We start from the raw sequence: 17,376 nt of genomic DNA, 5'->3' as shown, positions 1-17,376 counted from the left end.
GGGAAGAGGAAGTGGTTTTACGATACTCCCATTTGCAACTCAGAATTGACAAGAGAGCAGCCATCTAGTTATGAAATAGGAATGTCTTGCAGTTGGCTTAATACCACCTTAAGCCACCTAAATAAATGTTAAATATGCCAGTGCTTTTCTCCTAATTGATATTCTGACCCTCATATGCAGACTGGAAACAGGGTGGGGAGACCTTTATATTCATGGGGGAACAGTAGCGGCAAGTGTACAGCCAAACAGCTTTGCCAGTTCTTAACCAAGATGTCTCTTTCCAAGTAAAGTCTGGGGGTGGGGGGCAGTGGGAGAGAAAGGAGGAACACAGCATCCCAACAGTGAAAAAAAATGGTGGGCATGCATCACCATTTTTAGCATCCCTCGCAACTGGCTTTAACTGCCGTCTCTGTGAGGTAAATGCTGTTAAAACGGCTGATTAATACGGGGACACCAGCATACTCCTTAAGCCTCAGAACAGAATGTTCTTGCTTGGAGCACTTTTGTATTCAGGTGACGCACAAAGACACCAACAGCAAATTGAATGGGTGGAAACGCTGCAGGAATCTGTTGTGGAGAGGACAGACTTCACACTCGCTGGAGCCACCAAAGCAGCAGTAGCAGAGGGGAGTGCTCAAAAGGACCCCACTGCCTCAGATGCTACACACACACAATAGCCACTGGCAGGCATTAATGAGCTAGCTAGAAGGCCCCAAGCCTGTCCAAAGTTGTAACTCTGTTTTAGAGGAAGTGAAATCCGTAAAAGGAGAGGGAAACCACGCCAACACATTCAGGCAGATCAAGGAGATTTGTAATTTCAAAGATGAAATTGACTGGACTGTCCACATGTTTCTACTAGTGGACAAGAACAGCAAGTGGCAAGAGTGGGAGTTGACAGTGGATGAGGGCCATTTGGTAGAACTTTTCCAAGCAGAAATGACTCACTGATAACTCCCAGTAGCATACGGGGGAAGAGCCCTATGGCTCAGTAGAGTATTCTCAGGACACATCTAGCTGATGTTGTAGAACTTGGCCCCCACCTACTGGCAGCAGCAAACACCCGAAACAGAATCCTCTGCTCCCCCCACCCTTTAAAGGAAAGGGATGCACAACAAGAACTATTTTAAAAGCTGCATTTAATTGGAACCTCCCTTTCACTGCTCTTTTATTCTTACACAAAAAGCAATTAAGAAAATGGTTACAGGAGATCGAATGAAGCATTTGTACACACATCATTGTCAACAAAAATCATTCAATCTAGGGGCAGGTCCACCCCAAACCACAAAACACTCAAGGCATGTAAAAAGAAAGGAGTTTCTAGGCAGATGGACAATATCAAAATGGACTTCAAAAGAGATGGAGATGCCCTCTCAATTGTGACTTCATCTCAACTACTCGACAGGAGTTGGGGAGAGGGCCTAAAGCCCCCACTCCCAGTTTCAAAGGAAGGCCCACCCTGTGAAGTCTGCCTTTCCTTTGCTATGGAGAAAAGGGGAGAAAACTGGCACTCCCCATATCAACTGCAGTGCATGCGACGTCCAGCTTCAGAGAAAGAAATCTACGGAAATAATCCATTTGCTTCTTTAACTCTACTGACAAGACTTTTCTGTGATGGGAGATACATGTGGCCATGGAAAACTTGTGTCTCTTAGATGAGGTTAAAAATCTAATTCTGTAAGAAGAACTTAAAATGAACAAAAACCACTGTCCCACCCCAGAGGGCAAGGCAGGCAGAGCTGCATCTAAACACAGAAGGGGCCTTGCCACCGTTGCTACCACCATGGCTAGACCTGGCAGTTTCACATGGACTTTCCCAAACTTTAGGATGGTGGTGCAGACCTCACTTCGTGGGATGGGGGGGGGGGAGACTCAGCACTAGTGTCCTGATGGGCAAGTTCTGCTACTGATGTACACCAGTCAGTCATCAAAAAAGGATTCTGACAAGAGTCACACACCTCTCTAAGTACAGAGTAAGAAGGGGGAAGAGGAACACACACTCCTCATGTGCTCCTGGCTGGGTTTCAGAAGTCTCCCCTCCAGCTCCTGGCTCCAGATTGGCAAGAAAAAACTGTATAGAAAAACCATTCTTCAGTTCTGTGGTGGGGGTGGTGGGGGAGCAGGGGGCATGCCAAACGGTGGCAAGGCTGGCACTCCAACCCCCATCATGGTGACAAAATTAGTAGGGTCCATGGGAGGCGGAGGAGGGGGAGGGGCGTACATCATGCCCGCGGAGCCAGGCGGCGGGGGCGGGGGAGGAGGCGGGGCCCCGGGCGGCAGAGGAGGCTGGACCCCTGGAGGCAAAGGCACCATGGAGGGGCTGCCTTGCATCTGTGGGGCCCCCGTAGAAGTTGCCACCGCCGCCGCTCCCTGCTGCTGCTGCCATGGAGGGATGGCCCCGGTGCCAGCGCTCGTGGTGGTGGTGGTCGTCGTATCTAGGATTTAAAACACCAAGTGGTCACCCCAAGAGCTCAGAGCCAAGCTGCACCCCCCCCCCCGCCCCGCATCAAGCAGGGAAATGGCCGGTCCGACCTTCTCCAAAGAGGAAAAAGACCCAGCCCATCAATAATCAACCCATAGCTAGGATACTGCTCCAATCCCCACTGACCAAGGTGATTCCCTCCTGATTTAAGATATGCCAGCTTTTCTGCCAACTTTCCCCAAAAGATTTGGCCAAGGCAAGGAGAAGTCAGGCCCTGGAGGCAGAGGGGTGGCCAATTGAGGAACGTCCTGAGGAGCCAAGCTCAGATAAACATGCAGCTGCAAATCAAGGGGGAAAGAGGCTTCTTGCAGGTGCTAAAGACCAGGCTAGAGGTCAACAACTTCCCCCAAGTGCAAGCAAGGCACAGGAAGAGAGAGGGAAGAACTGGCCGGTGGCCACCAACCCACGTTTAGCTTGCCCAGAGGCAGGTCACAGAGGTGCAAAATTAAAAGAAGTGCTCTTACTCACTTTGCTGCCATGGCAAGGGAGTACTGCTGCTGGGAGGCGGGGGTGGAGGCTGCTGCTGCTGCTGCCATGGGGGAAGAGGACCAGAGGGAGGCGGGGGAGGCTGACCACTGGGTGGAGGGGGCGGAGGGGGCATCATACCCATCGGAGGCGGCATCATACCTGCAAGGTCAGAGCCAGAAAGACAGTTAAGTAGAACCGGGTAACACCCACACACATGCGTTGTGTGCCCCCACCTCAATTGGAAAAAGAAACAAACAGGTTGCTCACCTTTTCCTTGGAGGCGATAGACCCCAGAGCCCACTGGCGCATTGCCCAGGTACTGATCTTAAGGGAATGAGAGACCATAGCTTTAGCAACAGTTGGAATTGATGAGCTCCACCAGCCCAGGTCCTCATGACAAAGTCAGCCACCAGCAAAAATAAACGAGACTGGGCTATGGAAGGGCAAGGCTCATCAGCCCATGAGGCTGTACTGAGGTTGACCCTACCCATTCCCAAGATCGCCAAGGCTCATCCCCCCTCTTCAGTAGGCTCCCCGTGGTGTTCTGGATTGTACTCACCCATGTGATGGGGCCCGGGGGGACCGTGAGGATGTGGTCCCTGGTTCATTGGTGGGTTGTGAGGCTGCATCCAAGGTGGAGGGCCGTTGGGGTTGTGCTGCATTGGGTGACCCCCATGTCCTCCCATATTTGACATGTGGTGGGGGAAATTGTGAGGACCACCAGGCCCTCCAGGTCCCCCCCCTCCTCCTCCACCACCGCCTCCACCTCCGCCACCACCATGCATGCCATGGAAGGGCCTGTTTTCAGAGTGGCCAGAGTTCATCCATGGCGGGCGGTTCTAGGAGAGAGATGGAAACGAGCAGTTATTCCAAGGAGGTAAGAACAAACGAGGAAGACCGCAGGCCATGTACACTCTGCACTAGAAGTGAATTCCTCATCGGTCAGTGCAAAGTATCAAAATCCTAACCCCTGTCCAAGGGGAATATCTGCTCACCCCTCACGACAGGATTATGAAATTTCAGCAAGCAGTGCTCAAGTCTTTTAAAACTTACCTTTGCAGCCATGCCAAAATTAACGACACCCTCACCCGTCCAAGGATGTTACACTTTTTACTTCCACATAACACAAACAGTCTTCCTAGACCACAACAAACTCTTCTGATGTCCTGCCAGGCACACTGGCTCAATTCAATCCTATTATTCCTTTTTGAAAGACTTGAAGAATCTACTCCCATGACTTCTAATCTGCCCTCACCAAGACCTTCCACCTAGAGAAGCCCATGACTACTCACAGGAGGTGGCTGGTTGTTTCCTGGCCCCGAAGGTCTTGGACCACTTGGCAGTGGTGGATTGGAAGGTCCAGAAGATGATCCCACCGATGCTGGGACAGGAGCTTCTCCCAACTCAGCCATCAAAGACAGGTATTCCTTGTCCATGCGTGCTTTATCCTGGGCTGACTGAGGGTCTCCAGGCCTGGAAGGAGAAAGCCAGTTACTGGAGGCTCTGTGCCAGACAGAGACCAAGATCCCAACTTCAATATTGAAAACACCCAAGTCCTGAGTTGGACAGTAATCCTCCCCTCCTGGCCAATTATGGGTATCTTCACTTCTACCAGAAGCTATTTAAGGCACCCATAGAATTCTAGAGTTGGAAGAGACCAGAAGGGTCATCTACTGCAGTAATCGTTTTGCTCAACGTGGGGACTGAACCCACGGCCCTGAGATTAAGAGTCTCATGCTCTACCGAGTGAGCTATTCCAGGGATAAAAGACCTACATTAAATCTTCACAGATGCTCACACCTTGTCACAGGCATGATGCCCTGCTCCTCGCTCTGGAGCACAAGCAGTGCAATTTTCAGGCCTTCCCAGCTGAGGCTTACCGGGCAAATTTGCAATCTGATGCAATGTGGCCAGCTCCTCCACACTTGGTACACACAGTGGTGTTGGTGATGCTGCGAGTCTCAGTGTTTTGCCATGGACGCAGAATTCTGAAGTGGGACAGTAATAAGAAAAGATTGGTAACTGACCCGAGCTCCTTTCCAGTGGGCGAAATTGGACACTGACCAATATGCACCTGTTGTCATCTTCACGCAGTGTCCCGTTGAGGCGGGCCAGTTCTCGCAGCTGCATCTTGCGCAGATCATTCTGGTCCTCTGGAGTTTCAATGCCTTGCTTCAGAATGTTACGGATCTAGAAGAGGAGAGGAGTGTATGTTGCTCTATCATTAAGACTGGATCACTGGCCGCTTACCATGGTCCTTCCAAGGGGCATGCAGGAAACTTCCAAAACACCCACCAATGCATGAGATAGGGAGGATCACACAGTGTTTTGTTACTTGGCCCTCTGTGTCCTTTACCTGTTCCACTGCCTTCTTCACATTCTCCATGGTGTTAGCTGTGACCAAAGCATGAAGTGGCTCATCCTCACCAGGCAACATCTGGCCATCTTTCCGGCCCACCTTCCCTTCTTTCACAGACCCTTTGCCTCTGATCATAATCTTAGCATTGCACTCCTTCTCAATGTTCTTCAATGTGTTCCCTCTAGAATGGGGAGAACCCAAATCCAAGAGTTGAAATCAACAGCCAACACTCTAAGTGTCTTCAAAAGAGAAAAGGCACTCCCACCACTAACAGCTTCAGAAACAAACAAACAACTAGGAGGCTATCTTGCAATCTTGAAGTCAGGGGGAATAAATTTCAGTGATAAGGAAACAACATAGCTAAAGGAACCTAATCCTATTGCTACTGTACAAGGTTTACAAAACAGGTTCCAAGGATCAGCCTTGCCTCATAATTAAAGTCTTAATCATTCAGGAAATATTGTGGGGAGAAACAGAAAATTTACAGTATGCCTGCTGAATTTACTAAGGATCAATAGTGACACATTAAACTAGACATTTTATCTGATCAGAGGAAAAACTTCACGAGCTAAAGCAATTCTCACATATCCAACATTCTACACCACCACCCCTTGACGTCAAGACCATTTCCCAAAACCTTCCCATGATTCTGGACTTGCCACTTCTCAACTCTTAATTATCCACCCTCCATGGAAGAAACACATGCTCTTACCTGGGTCCAATCAGAAGCCCAACGAAGTTAATCTCAGGATATTCATCCTGTGGGATCATCACCTTATCACTCACTCGAGTTGCTGGAGGTCTGCGAAGGATTAGACAGCAAGTGTCATGCATGGTTGTCCCCAACAACAAACCCCTGCCAAGCTCAAACTGACAACCCTTGAAAACAATTCAAAACAAAGAGGCCCTGGGATAGCACCAGTTGAGAGGCCATAATCAGTTCATTTATTTTATTAAAAATGCTATTACTACTTGTTTTTTTAAAAAAACCCTCAAAGTGGTTATTGAGCAAATGATTCTACAATGGCTGCTAATTTTGATAAAATACAAACCAGACCACCTAAGATTTTCAGACACCCTGTTGAGAGTGCCCCCAGCTTTCGGGATCTGGTGAGTGAGAATGCAGAGCAGGGTCTCCTCAGCTGCACTGCCTCACCTTCTGAGCTCTCCTCTTTGTTAACTTGTCAGATATCCAGATGTGTCTAGGTGACTGCCAAAGACCTTTCAATTCTTTATTTTGACGGTATTTGACTGACTATAATGTCATTTGCTGAGTCTTCTTAAGAAATGTCTTTTACTCAGTTTTGATTTATGTGAAATGCTGCTAAGCAAGCTCAAAGTGACTGTGAGGCAAGCTAGATCCATTTAAAGTAATAGGCTGGGCAAGAAAGAAGCTACCCCCAACCCCAAACTTGTCTTTCTCCCCCAGTTTACTTGTAATCAGCTGGTGGCTTGAAGTCTGGGTTGAGCGCCACCATCTCTGTTATCAGGTTGTGCCTCTCCTCTTCCAGTTTCTTGCGTGTACGGAATTCACGGGTGTTCAAACGCTTCCCCTCGCTATTGTAAATCGGTTCAGGGGAAGGAGACCTGCAGAGGAACAATCTCCAGTTATTTCTCATGCAACTGAACCCTCGAGGCTATTTATTAAGTACAGGCTTCCCCTCAACTCTAGCACAATTTAGAAAAATAAAATGAAATAAGAGACCACAGGAAAGGAAGGTGTAAACTCACTCATGCCCATTAATGCCTCATGGACAAGGCGGCTGTAGCAAACCACTGCCTGCTACCAGGAAGAAAAAAACTGGGGTATTTTATTGGGTAAGGAGGGGTGCAGAAAAGGGAGTGGGGTCACACACAGCCATGACAACAGCTCTGCCATGAGTGTGCCTGTTGTTAAAAAAGGGGAGGGGGGCAGGGAAGATGGAGAAAGTTGATTCACACAAAGAACAAACTTTCCAACTTCATTATTCCATGGAGGCAAAGAATTAGAAAGAACCCTGGTGCAGGAGGTAAATCAATAAAGAATTATTCATGTTAACCCTGGACTTTTTAACATCAGAAAAGTAACAAGACAGGTTAAGCTTCTATCAAACCCTTTCTGGCAATACAAATTATGTCTATTTCACTGGCACCACGTGGACGGGTCAAGGCTTCTGTCCTGGCTTTACCTCCATTTTGCTGGCTGCATCAAGGCCGACTGAACCTGTTTACTGTGTTTAAGAGTTAGAGAACTGGGGTGGGTACAAGTTCAACAAGCCCACCCTTCTCATGCCACAGTCTGGGCCTGTAAACCGCTAGAGACAGACCTGCTTTCTCCATGTAGTTTAGATGCCCAGAGGTTCTAACAAATAAAAATGTTATAACTAAAATTAAAAAGAGTCAGTTTGATTTATCACAGCTGCACTTGCGGTAAAAAAGCCACACTTAGAATTCTGCTTAAGTTTATGGATCTTTTTCCAAACATATTGAAATAAAAATTTAGAGTTAGCTGCAAGAAGGGAAGAGATATTGGTCATGTTATCAAAAAAATACATCCTTGAAGTAATCAGAAACCTAAACCTTGGGATTTTAGTTAGACAATCTTTCTTTCTAGTTGGTTAAAGGATTGATTAGAGCCAGTTGATCCCAATGTCTTCTCAGCCTGAAGTGAATCATCAACACAAGAATATGAAATAAAAAGGTCAGATTTTGTAAGGAGTGATCACATCTATATTACACCTCCGTTTCTAGGACCTGAGAAGGCTTAACAGTCCCAAAGCAATGTGAACAATTTTATCTCCCCCAGTCAGCATTCACTAATAAGTTTAAAATAAACCCATTCACTAGCTGAGTAGATCCTTTTAAACACAAAGACATGGGTAATTAATAAATTGATGGTTCCAAGATTAAACCTTCAGGAAAAGTTTAACGCTGAATGTATCTAATAGCTTCATGCCTTTAGTAAGAGCTGTCTTTCTGCAAGCAAGTGAGGTAATTCACTTTTACTATATGTTAATGGCATCATGTATTTTAGCCAGTATGGTCTCAGTTCAAGAACATCTTATGTATACATGACAGTAACTGCAGCCCCCACTCCCACCCCACATTCTGTATTAACCTTCTGTTACATTAAGACCCAACACCTCATGTTACTCTTCTAAAGCACAAAAATAAGGCATATAAATCTGCTCCCACCAAGAATGAGTTCACCTGTCAAGTTTAACCCAAAGCCCATTATGGGAGTCCAAAAGGTATTCCTCAACTGTACTTTTAAAACTAAAATAGGCAATATCAGGCCCCAAGAACTAGAGCTGAAAGCTCTTTTCTTTTGCAAGGCGTCCAAAACTACTAGCAGCCTCACCATGTTTATTTACGGTCCCAAATAACTGTTTCAGTTGGGCTAAATTTAAGGGGAAAGTGTATTCCACTTCAAGAACAAGAATTAGTTTACAAGTTGTGCAACATGCTATAACACAACAATTTCCTGATTATACCTTCTGATAAAGAAATTAATGTTTACAAGCCAATTTAAAAACGAATCAAACACAGAAGTTATTTTGTTGGATGACACTGAAAGCCCAACAAAACCACAGGTGTCCAATTCAGCATACTGCAGGTGCAGTACTGCTTGGGCCCCAAATCCCAAGATATTGGCCAATGCTGTGTAGTAGCTGCTACCAAAGAAATTGGTTAGTACCCATCTGGTTTAAAAACCATGCTCAGCCACCACTTGAAAAGTACTGTAAAATCAGCTGTCAGAAAAAGTTTCCAGGCTGCTCAGACTCAGTGACTGTGCTGAGGATTCCTCAGTGTGAACCTGCGAGAAAAACCTCTGGACACTTGCCCAAGACCAGCACTGAACGGGTTAAAATTAGTTGGCCACCATGTATGTATCTTTTTCTTAGGTCGGGTTAAATAATGGCAAACTACAGACTTAGAAATCCTCAAGCAAGGATGGAACCTTTATCCCTTTCTGGTTTTACCTTCCCTAGTAAGTAAGATCTCAGCTACAATCTCTGACAAATTAGACCACTGAAGACATTTCATTAGGAAGAAATTGCATTGAACTGACATTATGATGCCACCAAAAAATTATTGAAAAAGGTAAAAAATGTTACTGTCAGCTGGTTAAAACTGTTTCCCAACCTGTCCTCAGGGTTAGGGGGGATGCCCAGGTCTCCTGTGCGCAGTTTACGAGTCAGGTCTTCTATCTGCAGTTGCACTGGAAGAAACCAGGTTAGGAAAGAAAAAAGGATGGAAAAAAGACAATGTTACCAAAAAACATCTCAAATCTCAACATCAAAGCATGAAGAACTGGAGAATTTGCAAGGGATGACTGATACTTCATCAATATAAAGATCAGGAGACCCTACAATGTTATTTCAGTCAAATATGTTCATCAGGATTCCAGAACAGTCCCTCATTATTTCTAGCAAGTATTCAAAAAACATTACACATCAGGAAGCAAAGCATTCATCTGAGAGTTAGCAAAAAATAAAATAAAATATCTGATCTTTGTGAATCTTATTTCCAGCCTACTGAAAGATAATCATCCCAACTTTCTATAATTGGCATTGGACAAAGACTTCTAGTAGGAAGCATGGGCATCACCAATGCTTACTTCTTTAAAAACATCAGAACCATCTTGCTTTGTTATGAATGCATTGGTCAATCTAAGATGGAACTTTGAAACTGCACAGATCATACCCGATTAGCAGAAGCTGTCTCTTTCTTGAGATTCTGTCATATTGGCCATGCTTCTGCATGTATTATGTAACCCTTTGCTAACTAGCAAACACTAAACATTGAACTGCATAATTAAAGGAAAGCATGCTTTAATTTTCTGGTTATCCAATACTGCACAAAGACAACCGAACACCCAGTACTAACAGATGTCAAACATGTACCAGTCAATTTTTACACCCAGAATAAAAAAAATATTTACTCTGGTTCATCCAACATAGCGCAAGGATTAGTATTTGCTCAACTAGTGAAGAGTATCAAAGGCAGAGCAGCAACTGGTTTGGGATTCAGAACCGAAGCCCCTTGTTGAAGCAGCTTTGTTCAAGTCTCCCAGACATCAGTCAGGCTACAATGGAGGAAATGGTTTGTAGACTGCGAGCCAAATCACTACTAAGCAAAGGTACACCCACACCCATATTAATAAGAGACTCCTTATACATGTAACAGAACATAGAAGACGCAGATAATCCAGGCTTGACAAAACCTATCTCCAGGGCACAGCAGGCCTGGTGAGAGAAGGCCACTCAACACCACACAACCCAGCTTCTCATGAATTGCCGAGATCTTAGAAGAGGCCTCTATTTCATGCTGAGCTTTGGAGGTGGAAAAGGGTTTCTGTATACAGGAGAAGGAGGGCTGTTCTCCATGTTGCACTGAGCTTTGGGAAAAACAAAAGCAGCCACTTTTGCTTGCTCCAAAGCCTAATATGATGAGACACCACCAATCCCTCTTTCCATAGGCCTTTGGCACACAGGGGGGGGGAGCACAAATAATGCTGGCTATGGAGCCATGTCAAATTGGGAGATTCCCCTGAAATAACTGAGAGTAACTTTGGAAGATGTTATAAAGAGCCAAAATACAAGCCAATGAATTGAAGCTGGATTTGAGTCAGTAAGCTGAAGGTGAATCCTCAAGAAGAAGCAGACCCTTACTTTGGGGTCAGGTAAACTGCTGGATTGTCACTGGAGGTTCAGGTGGCCTTGGTGGCTAGGAATGCCTATTTCCAGCTTTGGCTGCTGCACCAGCTATGACCCCTTTTAGGCTGAGATGAATTAACCACTGCACTCCATGCTCTAATAACTTCCAGACTGAATTATTGCAATGCACTCTACTGTGTCTGCCCCCTTAAAGATGACTAAGAAACTTCAAGTGGTCCAAAATGCAGTGACCATATTGCTGGCTGGAGTTCCATTTAGAATGCACATAATCCCTGCCTTTAAAGAGTTGCATTGGTTGCCCAATTCAAGGTGCTCACATTAGCATTTTAAAGCCTTAAAGAGTTTAGGCCCCCAAATTCTGCAAGACCATCTCTTTCCCTAAAGATGCTCTCAGGTGTTGTGTTCAGCAATCGGAGGCCCTCTTGGTAGTTCCACCACCCTCAGAAGTTCAGACATGATGGCCCTGATGAGGTCGTTCTCTGCAGCAGCCCCTAAGTTGTAGAATTTCCTTCTCAGAGATGTGTCTGGCACCTTCACTGTATATCTTTTGTCGTCCCCTGAAGATGCACCTCTTTACCCTGGCCTTTGATGGCCAAGATAAAATAATAGAATGAGCCCTAAATACATTTAATTGTAAACTGTCTTAACTGATTTTAATATTGTATTTTTATATTATTGTGACATCCCTTAAAATGAAATCCAACAATGCCAGAAAATGCAACTAGCTGTCAGTTTCTCCAGCCACAATCTTACAAATGAGATATTAGGTGGCTGAGCTTTGTACATACATCAAAATATAATGCATTCCATGTGTGAGCCAAAACCAACAGAAAAATTGGTACTAAAAGGTTTCCTTTATTATTTTAGGCATTGGCAAACCTTATCTAATCAATAATTGAAAACATCTAGATTTTTCAGTTGATGTTAAACGTGAAAACAAATGTGGGGCTGAAACACCATTGGACATTAAATATTATGTTATGAAGACATGAGAGAACTTAAGGAACAAATATGTTATTTACTGGTTATCACACAAGACATATTATGAACATCATTTGTGTGTCACCAAGGCTTCTCAATGTGGATTATAACTGAGAAAGCCTGCCGTCCTTAGCAAATACATTTCCAAGAATGCAGAAAACAGCCTAAAGTTCATCAGCCAATTTTTCTCCTCCAGGCCAGGCAGTGTCTTTGTTCCCACTTATTCATCTTAAGTAAGAGACATGAAAAACCTTCAACAAGCTCTAATCTCCAGTTACTTCTTCGTGTTTGATCTCCTTGAAGTAAACATAATTTGAAAAGGTTCAAGCAAATCAATCACCTGTTGAAATCAATAGAGTTGACCATGGCGAAGTTCAGAAAACGATGGAACTTATTTCCAGAGCTTGTTCACAAGCAAAGCTTTGGTTTTTTTAAAATTGTTTTTCCTTTACTGAAATGCTGTAATACTATGTTTTTTTGACACTGGTATTTCATCTCTCACATTAATGGTATATTAATGGTATATTCTCTTTCACATAGAAGGAGCCTTCCTCACTCCCTTATTACAGGTGTGCATGTACCTTTGTGATAGTATTTAGGCTCAATAAAGGTCACACGTTCCTCTGCCTAGTTCTGTTGTGGACTACAAGGCCCATCTTCACCATACCAGTTAGTTAAGCAAGTGGAGCACTCGTATCTTCGCATAGACTGAGAATTCTGACCCAATTCTATCCATTTACAGACAGAGCTGTTTGTTAGCAGAGTCTGACAGAGCTGCTCAATTACATATCAGAATTTATTTTTAATGCATTTCTAAACCAAATGGTTCAACAGCAGGGCTGCTCTCTTTGATCATTTCAAGCCAACCATTCTTTCGCCCACATTGATTCTCTACCAGATCTGTAAAAACTATTAAATTAGTACCAAGGTACTGTTAATAAGAATATAAGGTAAGGATCAGGTAGTGTAGCTTGGTTAAGCAAAGCCTAAGTAGAGGTAAATTAAAAATAAAAAAACAACTTCAGAAATGTTAAGAAAACTGACTCTCCAGGAATGCAGTGCAGAGCACAAGGTAACAACCAGCTTTTCCAACTTGCATTAAGTGGCACACCTTTTCAATACAGAAACTTTGACCGACTCAAGAGAGAATATTCTGCACTGTATAAACATTGACTTAACCTTGAAAATTGTGCAAGCCTTTAGAGCAGTAAAGCAGCTCTCAGCAGTATTATGGATAGCTATACATTATATATCAAAATTCTCAGTGATTTATGCATAAGAAAGGAGTTAAAGCTTATTGTGCAATCCTAATGAGATGAACAGTAATTAAATGGCCTTACGTTCAGGGGAAAACCTTGGTTTATTGAGAAGGCAAGGACTGTACCATGTAATGTAACACCAGAGCACACTAGAATGATTTCAGTCGGAGTACTGATCAACAGTCACAAATAAACAGTCACACCACATTTCTCAATACAAATAATGCAAATAACGTTCTCTGTTCCACATACAATACAGTATCATTTGTCACTCCCCAGTTTTCACAGTTAACAGTTCCAACATCATGATTCCCACAAAACCGAACAGTGTCTCTTTCCCAGCAATTGTGTACGTGAGTACAGATCCACAAACTAACCTAGCGAAGCCCACCCATCAAAAATCAGAAGTTAGGGGGCTCTCCCTGCTTTTGAGTGGCATCAACAATCTTCACCACCTTGGAGTATCAATTTTAGCTTTAAAGAATTAGCATAGCAACATAAGAGAAAGTCAGAAGGGAACCATGGTTAGGTTAGTTTACAATATTCCACTGCAAAAGAGGTACTTGCTTCCAACAATACAGCTTGAAAAGGGACTCTTAGTGTTCTCTGTTAGCAGGGAGTCTGTGAAGCTAATAAGAGACCCTCCTGATTAGATTTTAATGGCCAATTAAGTAAATGTCAGCAAGTTTCATTCCCCAGCACCTCAAAGGACTTTAGCTTTTCTACTGTGCCTGTGGAGGACACTCTTTCACCCAAACAGTACAAGGAGCTAGGATGGCGCACAATTCACTCTGAGCAGAGACATGAATATTCATCTATTTTAAGAAATGAAAACAAGGCTGGAATAACTTGAGCCCTTAAAAGCACAATTTTTAAATGCCTCAGACGCACACAACCAAAAATAGTGTCTGGATCAGTACTGACATGAACAAATGAAAACAGGAAAAGAACGAGTATTTACCTATATAAGCTCTCTCTTGTTCACGGGTAAGCCCAGGAGGGATAACTGTGGGCATTCCAGGGATGACAGTCTTCTGGTCCATGGTATCTTGGTTCCATCTGCTCCTCTTCCTCTTTTTATTGGGAAAATCTGCAGACAGATAGGTTTCTTTAAAGGAACAGTTAATATGTGTCAAAGTTCAATTTGGCTTTAAGATAGCCTTAGTTAGCATTGTTCAAGTTCCCCACCATGACACAGTATTATTATTATTATTACCCCACCTTTTACTATCAGGTCCCAGGGTGGGTTACAGCAATTTAAAATTCAATATTAAAAACAATTTTAACAGAACAAATTAGTTCTGTGAGTATTGGGCGGTATACAATTTTTTAATTATTATTATTAATAATAATAATAATAATAAGTAGTAGTAGTAGTCGGGGGAAGAGTGACAAGGTCCTGAAAGCATATCACAAGCGCCCACAGCATAACAAAACCATCTCTATTCTTTCAATGATCAAGCTCCTACACAGATAAAATGGACAATGGGGTCTCTTGCAATCTGGGAATCAACTCTTTAGTTCCTTTGGATTTCAAAGTCATTTCAGTTTAGGCATGCTGTGTCTCTTGAACAAGCCTTTTCTTCTTTTTATAACTTGGCTAATGCCTGTGGTTTTTAGGTGAGCATGCAGTTAATTAATCTTACTAAAGACTCCAAAAAGAAAGCAAGAATTACATGCCCTTTCAACATTAATAAACAATCCAAAGTCAAACTGCGAAGTACAGTAATATATTCTCAGAGATGAAACTGTTGCGAAGGTAAGACAGTTCAAAAAGGGATACAGAAACACCACACAAAGTAGCCTTGCCCCCAGATTATGGACACAAAGCTACTACAGTACTACTCAGTTCTAGATCAGCAAACATTTGGAACATGAGAGCCTACTACTTATTTCTCCACATACTCTGGTACATATCTCAAGTAATTTGCTTAATTATTAAACAGTATTTGCACCAAGTGAAGCACTGCAAAATTACATGAATGACAGTTCCTTCAGATGTGTAACATTTTCCACAGAATTACAATCTACTTACAAGACTTTTTGTCTTATTCCAAGATTTTGAAAATGATTTTTCCTGGAGAACATTAAAATCAGGGTAAAATTAACTGCCCTTAAAAATGATATGCGTTAGGGGGGGGGAAGCTTTATTACGCAATTCTTTAACAGTCCTACAACTAGGCTGCATTTTGTCCATCCTTATCCACAGGGAAACAGCTTTTTCAAAGGCACCAACACACCAGATTACACACCTCCCTTAAACCCTGTCCACTGTTTAACTAGAAACCTCTCTCAAACCATAATAAGCACAATTATATTTGTTTTTATAACACATTGATTCTTCTCCAGCACCCATTTTAACCTCACAACAATCGTGAGAGGTAGGTTGATGAGTCCAAGGCCACCCAGTGAGCTTGGAAATTTGAAACTTGGGTGTTCCCAGTCCTATTATTATTAACAGTAATAAAGCCACACCAGCATTTTATTATTCGTTCCTCTTTCATTCAATCCACTCCAACAATCCTTCTCTAGTTCCCTGTGTTTAATGTCACGCTTACTAGAATCATGTTTGTAAACATAACACGAAGGAAATGAGATGAAAGGGAGTTCAAAATCCCTCTATCTGGCTTCATCGGTGACATCTGGTTTAGTTCTCTGATGTGCAGCTAGCTCTTTAGCGGTTTCTTTTTCTTTTAAATTGAGTTATTACATTTGACCAGAAACCCTAACCTATGCCTGTAACAGGAACATGAAAATCCCTAAAATAAGGAGCACTGAAACTACAATTAGAAGCTGCAGAGGAACCACGTGGCAATCCTACCCCGAAGGGCCACGTCGCCTATTTTACACACAGCCTGGTGTGGCGGCTCAGGAGACTGTCTTTTTTGAGAGACCGGCGATCAACCTCTGGGCCCCGCTCCTCCTCCGAAGCGATCTCGGGACAGTCACTTTCTCACACCCCTCTAGCCCAACCTAGCAGGGTTGCTGTGATGGCAAAGGATGCCTCTCGAGCCAGTCTCTCCCCCTGTGCGTTTGACCTGCTTCGCGGGGCTATAGCATGGAGACGGGGGAGGAAGTATCCTCCCCTCCATTCTCTACCTAGCCTACCTAAAAGAGAAAGAGGGCCTCTTGTACAGCGAGGCATTCATACCAACAGCGATCAACTAATAGTAATAAAACGTTAGGCGGCGCTGGCGGCCGCGTGCCATTCCTCCCTCCGACTTGCCTTGGTTCCCGGCCCCGGCCTGTCCGCCCTCGTCCTGCTGCTGGAGGTGGTGGAGGTGCTGCGGGCCTTGCGGGGGCTGCTGCTGCTCCAGGCCCAGCGGGGGCTGCGGCGGGGGCGAGGGGAAGCGGTACTGTCTATACTGGGCCTGTTGAGCCTGCTGCTGCTGCTGGGCCGGCGGTGGCGGCGGCGGGGGCTGCTGCTGCTGGGGAGGCGGCTGGGGCTGCTGCGGTGGCGGCGGCGGCGGAGGAGGAGGCGGCGGCGGTGGCGGCGGGAGGGCGGCGAAGGGGAAGGCGGCGGCCGCCATGAGGCTGGGGATGGCGGGCTGAGGCTGGGCCTGCACGGGGCCCGGCGGCGGCGGTGGAGGCGGGGGCCCTTGCATGACCAGGCCCGGCGGAGGCAGCGGGTAGCCGGCCTTGCCCGGCGGCGGGGGCGGGTGGAGCTTCCCCAGCGGCGTCGCGTTCGCTCCAGTCGCCATAGACGGAGAGACACACGCAATGGCGCCTGCCGCGATTTCGCGAACCTTCCACGCCAAAGTCTTCCCTCACAAAGGCGGGAGGCGGCGATTGGTCGCAGGACCCGTCCTTCGAGCTCCCGCGCACCATCCCGTTGGGCAAGGTTCGTGTCGCTCAGCCCGCGCCGTGAGGCGATTGGAAGAAGGGCGTATTCGCGGGAAAGGGATTGGCAGGAAGGCAACGGAAAGGCAGGACTGAAGTGGATTGGGTGTGTCGGTTGTCGCTCAGCTATCAACCGCGCCGCCGTGGTCATGGATTGGCTGTGAAGCACGGTGGGCGGGAAACGTAGCTGAAAAGTGGGAGACTCGAAACTGCGAGGAACTCTGATTGGTTGTACTTGAGGCCCCCCTCCCCCCGCCTCTCGGGTTACTACGCTTTCTGCGTTTGCAGGAAGGACGTTAAGAAGGGGTCAAAATAAAAAATTCCTTCCAG

General features: G+C 45.1%; 1 protein-coding gene across 13 annotated transcripts; it reads right to left on the bottom strand.

Moving 5' to 3' along the window:
* Positions 1 to 1,119: 1,119 nt before the first annotated feature.
* SF1 (splicing factor 1) lies at positions 1,120 to 16,973 on the bottom strand. Of its 13 annotated transcripts, none has more exons than XM_083477909.1 (13): positions 16,433 to 16,973; positions 14,168 to 14,314; positions 9,432 to 9,507; positions 6,741 to 6,893; positions 6,019 to 6,108; positions 5,304 to 5,487; positions 5,022 to 5,137; positions 4,828 to 4,935; positions 4,240 to 4,420; positions 3,507 to 3,786; positions 3,215 to 3,271; positions 2,948 to 3,106; positions 1,120 to 2,432 (listed from the first exon to the last, which is right to left on the bottom strand). In XM_083477909.1, the coding sequence occupies exons 1-13, from the start codon at positions 16,905 to 16,907 to the stop codon at positions 2,089 to 2,091; spliced, it is 2,370 nt and encodes a 789-aa protein (XP_083334035.1). In that variant the 5' UTR covers positions 16,908 to 16,973; the 3' UTR covers positions 1,120 to 2,088. The 13 variants fall into 13 exon arrangements, with proteins under 13 accessions (XP_083334035.1, XP_083334040.1, XP_083334041.1 ...); XM_083477914.1 differs by having other exon boundaries at positions 14,168 to 14,296; XM_083477915.1 differs by having other exon boundaries at positions 2,944 to 3,106; positions 16,433 to 16,972.
* Between the last annotated feature and the right edge of the window lie 403 nt (positions 16,974 to 17,376).

This window comes from Podarcis liolepis (genome assembly GCF_965112155.1).
Source record: "Podarcis liolepis genome assembly, chromosome: 15".
In the NCBI taxonomy this organism is placed as follows: Eukaryota; Metazoa; Chordata; class Lepidosauria; order Squamata; family Lacertidae; genus Podarcis; species Podarcis liolepis.
This window is presented reverse-complemented; position numbering and strand designations above follow the sequence as displayed.

What these genes read in the sequence shown, in the direction of transcription:
- SF1 (XM_083477909.1), bottom strand. Translation starts at nt 16,907, where the DNA reads ATGGCGACTGGAGCGAACGCGACGCCGCTGGGGAAGCTCCACCCGCCC. An exon ending in ACAAGAGAGAGCTTATATAG is followed by an intron (nt 9,508 to 14,167) that starts GTAAATACTCGT and finishes GGTTTCTTCCAG; the next exon opens with TGCAACTGCAGATAGAAGAC. An exon ending in GAAACAACCAGCCACCTCCT is followed by an intron (nt 3,787 to 4,239) that starts GTGAGTAGTCAT and finishes TCTCTCTCCTAG; the next exon opens with AACCGCCCGCCATGGATGAA.